This window comes from Mus pahari, chromosome 10 (genome assembly GCF_900095145.1).
Source record: "Mus pahari chromosome 10, PAHARI_EIJ_v1.1, whole genome shotgun sequence".
NCBI classification, from domain to species: domain Eukaryota; kingdom Metazoa; phylum Chordata; class Mammalia; order Rodentia; family Muridae; genus Mus; species Mus pahari.
This window is the reverse complement of record NC_034599.1, coordinates 34,905,129-34,910,606: the sequence shown is the minus strand read 5'-3', so window position 1 is coordinate 34,910,606 and position 5,478 is coordinate 34,905,129. Positions and strand designations below refer to the sequence as shown.

The following is a 5,478-nucleotide window of genomic DNA, read 5'->3' as shown; positions in this document are numbered from 1 at the left end:
CCCAGTGTTCTTGGTTTCTGTTAGTAAGATTCTTATGTTTGCCTTTCACCATCTGGTAATATCTGGTGTTAATATTCTAGCTGTCTCTGCCTGGAGTTTGATCCTCCTGTGATTCTGTTAGGCTCTGTTTGCATTCCTGGGAGTCAAATTCTCACTTGAGTCCCAGTGGTCAGAGCACTCTCTGCAGGAAAGCTCTTCTCTTGCAGGGCAGGTGTCCAGAATTCTGGAGCTCTGATCCACCTCCTGTGTCCTGGGGACAGAATCCTCCCTGTAGGCTAACTCTCCTTTGGCAAGGAAGGTGCCCAGGGGTCTGGGTCTCAGCTCTACCTCCTGGCTGAGAATGAAGGACCGAAAGGACCCTGTCCAAGAAGCTTGGTTGCTTCTGTTGTCCAAGTGCTCTCCAGTGATTTCAAGGTCCTGGTTGTGCTAGGGGTCCTTCAGAGTGAAGAGTATTCTGGGGCCCTAGACTCCCTAGGCTGGGTTCACAAGGAGATGGTGGTGCTGGCCCTGACTGGAAAGAATCCCAGCCTCTGGTTGGGCAGGGTTCCTTTGTCCCTGTTCCTGCTGTCACAAGACACTCCTCAATTATTTGAAGCTGATGTTGCGTTCCACTCACCCGTGATCTCGAGGTGATCCCGAGGTCCTGTGGCGTGGAGAGTACTCTGGTGTTCTTGGCAGGCTCCGCTGGGTTCAGGCGGAAGATCTCTCCTCACTTTCTTCCTCCAAACACATAACCTCATCATCCTGTACTCCATACAAGAAATCTTTCTGTGAAGATGCCATTTTGTTTAATTTTGTAACCAAGAGATTTTAAACAAGGTCATCTAGATGATCCTGGTGGAGTATTGTACTTAATAAAAATTTTCAAAGCTTTGAAGCTTTAAGGAATCAGAAACAACACAATCATCACCCATTACTTGGAAATAGCACTAAAGAATAAGGAACCTCTCCCCCCTTTTTGGAGATAACTTAAGAGGATACAAGAATGATTCTACAAATGCTGCTACATGCAGGAAGGCATCATCAGGTACCTGATGTATATTTGGAGTATAATTAGAGCTACCAAGGTAGCCTGATATGCACAGTTGCATTCAGAAGCATAAAATCAGTCTTATGATTGTAGGTGCAAAGAGAAGCAATGGGATTTAATTAGGTAATAGAAATAATGACCATTTATTTATTTTACAAGTTCGTCTCTAATTCAGTCTTTCTTTTGAGAAAAATTGTCTTTTAAAAAATATGAGGGGCTGGTGAGATGGCTCAGCGGTTAAGAGCATTGACTCCTCTTCCTAAGGTCCTGAGTTCAAATCCCAGCATCCACATGGTGGCTCACAACCATCCATAACAAGATCTAACGCCTTCTTCCAGAGTGTCTGAAGACAGCTACAGTGTACTCACATATAATGAATAAATAAATATTTTAAAAATATGAGAATATTTAACAATTCTAGCTAATATGGAATTAATCAGAAAACATTTTTTATGAGTCTTGCTTTCTAGGTATGAATAAATATTTCATGTATGTACAATAGAAAAATAATGTACTTCTGAATATGCTATGGTCAGTTCCATGCTGGACACAATCCTACAAATATTAGAAAACCCAGACCCATATAAGAAATTTTGTTCTTACTTCTACTCTGCTTTAGAGAATTGTGCATATGTGTGCTTTCTTCTTTAGTGATGTGTGTCTCATCAAAATACAGTTTGTTTGTTCATGTTTTGTTTTGTTTTGATATTAACCTTATCATATCACTCAATATCCTTAAATACATTCAACACAATTAACAAAAATTAGATATGTTCTTCTAGCTAGACTACTTTGTCTGGCTTCAGTGGGAGAGGATGTGACTAGAGTCACAGAGAGTTGATATGCCAGGGCAGGAGAATGTCCAGGGGTGGCTTCCACCACCTTAGAGGAGAAGGGGAGGGGATTTTTTTGAGGGAGGATTGTAGGAGAGGATATGACCTGGGGTGGGTAATGATCAGGATATAAAGTGAATAAAAAGAGAAGTACAAAAAGAAAAATATATTTTACATATTTTACTTTTTAATAAAATTATAATATTTGAATATTGCAAGGTCAGAAATCTTTAGAAATTAGAAATATAATTAATTACAAAGGCTAAATACATAGAATATTGAGATGACCAAGGAATTGGCCCATGTATATTTACTCTTCACTGTAGGATAAATACATCTAGCATAGAAGGAACATAGTTCAGATACATAAAACAGAATCATTCATAAGGAGGCTTTTGAGAGTTTGACAAATGGAACAGCTTGATGCATGCTATGATAAGCATATGGTTCTCTGAATCCCAGACAGATGCTGTCCTTCACATGTCCCATTAGCTAAAACTTGCCCTTCCCTTGTTGACTTTAAAAATAAATGGTGATAGCACTGATTTCACATATTGCCATACTTAGCTATCTGGACTCTTTGCTAACCCTCTAAACAAGAATTTTAGTAAAGAAAAAAATCAGTCTTGTTCACAAGAAAAACTTTCTTTCAAGGAACTTATCTAGAGCAACTTTGACATCCTTATTTCTCAGGCTGTAGATCAAGGGATTCAGCATGGGCACAACAATGGTGTAAAATACAGAAGACACTTTCCCTTGGTCCATGGAGCTGACTGATGATGGCTGTAAGTACATGAATGCAAGGGAACCAAAGAAGATAGCAACAGCTGATATGTGTGAGCTGCAGGTGCTGAAGGCTTTGGACCTGCCTTCTGTGGATTTAATCCGGAGGATGCTGGCAATAATGAAGATGTAAGAGCTCAGAATTGTCAGAGTTGGAATAAAAATATTGAAAACACTGAAACATAATACTACTACTTCATTAATAAAAGTATCAGAACAAGAGAGTTCCAGCAGTGGATAAAGATCACAGAAGTAATGATTTATTACATCAGCCTCACAGAAGTGCACTTTTAGCATGCAGATTGTGTGAGTTGTGGTACCAATCAGAGCCATAACATATACTCCAAATATCATCCAGGAACAGACTTGAAAGGACATTACAGCATTGTAAAGCAATGGGTTACAGATGGCAACATAGCGGTCATATGCCATTACAGCTAACATGTGACACTCTGCAATAGCAAAAGTAAGAAAAATGTAGAGCTGTGTCATGCATTCAGGGTAGGAGATGATGTTCTTCACAGTCACAAAGTTCACCAGCATTTTGGGGGTAATGACAGTAGAATGGCAGAGGTCAATGAAGGATAGACTGCTGAGGAAATAATACATGGGTGTGTGTAGTTGAGAACTGAATAGTATCAGAGTGATCATGCCCAGATTCCCCACCACTGTGACCACATAGATTGCTAGAAAGAGGAAGAAGAGGGGCAGCTGCAGCTCTGGTTTGTTTGTTAACCCAGCGAGGATGAACTCAGTCACTTCAGAAAGATTTCCTTGTAACATTTTCTTCTCTGAGTTCTATATAGAAAGAGACAAAGGTGAAATAACTATCTATTTTTTTTTATCACATAATGAAGTGTGAAACAGAAGTCAAGCTTCACTTTGGTAGGCATCTTTAATTTTTCTGACAGATAATCTTAAATTTTAGATATCTAAGGCCTTAGATTGATTAACCCAGGCAGTTGTAGTTAAAGATAAGTTATATTTGTCACTGAGTATGATTTTTCTTAGCAATTTATATTTGTTTGAATACATTCTATTTACTTTTTTAAAAAATAATTTTATTAGGTTTGTTAGGTTTATTTATTTATTTATTTATTTATTTTTACACTTCAGATTTTATCGCCCTCTCAGTCCACCATCCGAATGTTCCCCCATTGCATACCTCCTCCTCACCAACCTGTTTCCACCCAACCAGAGATCTAAACTCACTAAGGCTTCCAATATCTTGAGGGTTAGGTACATCTTCTCTGACTGAACACAGACCAGGCAGTCCTTGGCTCTATTCATGTTTGGGACTTCATATCAGCTAGTGCATTCTGCCTGGTTGGTGGTCCAGTGTCTGATTACACCAGTCTTCTCAGCAGAGACAGTAAAAGCCAGGAGAGCCTGGTCAGAAGTCATGCAGACTCTAAGAGAACACCAATTCCAGGCCAGGGTAGTATATCCAGCAAAACTCTCAATCAACATAGATGGAGAAACCAAAATATTCCAGGAGAAAACCAAATTTAAACAGTATCTATACACCAATCCTGCCCTACAGAGGATTCTAGAGGGGAAACTCCAACACAAAGAGAGTACTCATACCAAAGAAAAGACAAGTTTTTAATTGTCTTACAACAAAGTCAAAAGGAGAGATCCACATACACATAAAGCCACATACAAAGACATGCATATCAGGAACTGACATTCATCTGTCTTTAATATCTCAATATTAATGGATTCAACTCACCTATAAAAAGACAGACTGGATATGCTAACAGGATCCATCATTTTTCTGCATACAAGAAACACACTTAAATAACAAAGACAGACACTATCTCAGATTAAAAGGCTGGGAAATGGTTTTCCAAGAAAATGGTCCCAAGAATCAAGCAGGATTTCCCATCTTAATATTCAATAAAGCAGACTTTCAACCAGAAGTTATCAAGCGTGATGAGGAAAGATACTTCATATTCATCAAAGGGAAAATCTACTGGGAGAAAGTCTCAGTTCTGAACATCTATACCCCAAATGCAAGAGCACCCACATTCATAAAAGAAACTTTACTAGAGCTCAAAACATACTTAGCAAGATTTTTGATGTGAGAATTTTAGAACTCAATTTATGGGCAACCAATGAGAGATCAGATATGTTCAGTGGAGTCTGATAATGACTCTTCATGACTTATTTCTCCTTCCAATCACTCTGCAGAGAAAAACATTTTGTGTGTGTGTGTGTTTCTGTGTGTGTGTGTGTGTTACAACAAAAGCAGCATCCACACTATGATGAAAGGCATACATGTACAGTACTTGCTATAGTTATGGTGGAAACATAAATCTTTTCTTCCTAAGATAACAAACAGGGTAAGCTATGCTTTATTCAACACTGTAGCAGAAATTTAAGTTGGGGCAATCAGGTGAAAACATGAAATCCACAGGCATCTGAATTTGAAAATAAACTATAAACATACTTTTATATGTATATATTTTAATTTATAAACACAAGTTCCAAGAAATCTTTAAGACAGTAGCATTGTAATTTTTTTAAAAGGTCATTATAGAAATGAGAACCAAGATCATCCAGAAAACTCATAAATCATAAAAATCCACTTGAAATATTGTGAAAAATGTTAAAATATTTAGGAATAAATTAAGGAAACATGACATTACCCTTGAAACTACCAACTTTTTTGAAAAATAAATCATTACTTACATGTAAAGATATCCCATTTTTATGAACCACAAGATTTAACATTTGGGAACCAATACTTCTCAAACTGGTTTAAAAGTTCAGTGCAATCCTAATTAAAACATGATATTTTCATTACCAATAATTTCATGTTAATAATAA

The 5,478-nt window shown here is 37.7% G+C and overlaps 1 protein-coding gene across 1 annotated transcript; it reads right to left on the bottom strand.

Moving 5' to 3' along the window:
* Positions 1 to 2,493: 2,493 nt before the first annotated feature.
* LOC110327756 (olfactory receptor 150-like) lies at positions 2,494 to 3,432 on the bottom strand. Its single transcript, XM_021206949.2, has one exon. It carries the CDS (start codon positions 3,427 to 3,429, stop codon positions 2,494 to 2,496), a length of 936 nt encoding a protein of 311 aa, XP_021062608.1. The 5' UTR covers positions 3,430 to 3,432.
* Positions 3,433 to 5,478: the final 2,046 nt, after the last annotated feature.

Bases quoted from the DNA above. Each gene is read 5' to 3' on its own strand.
- LOC110327756 (XM_021206949.2), bottom strand. From the start codon at position 3,429: ATGTTACAAGGAAATCTTTCTGAAGTGACTGAGTTCATCCTCGCTGGG.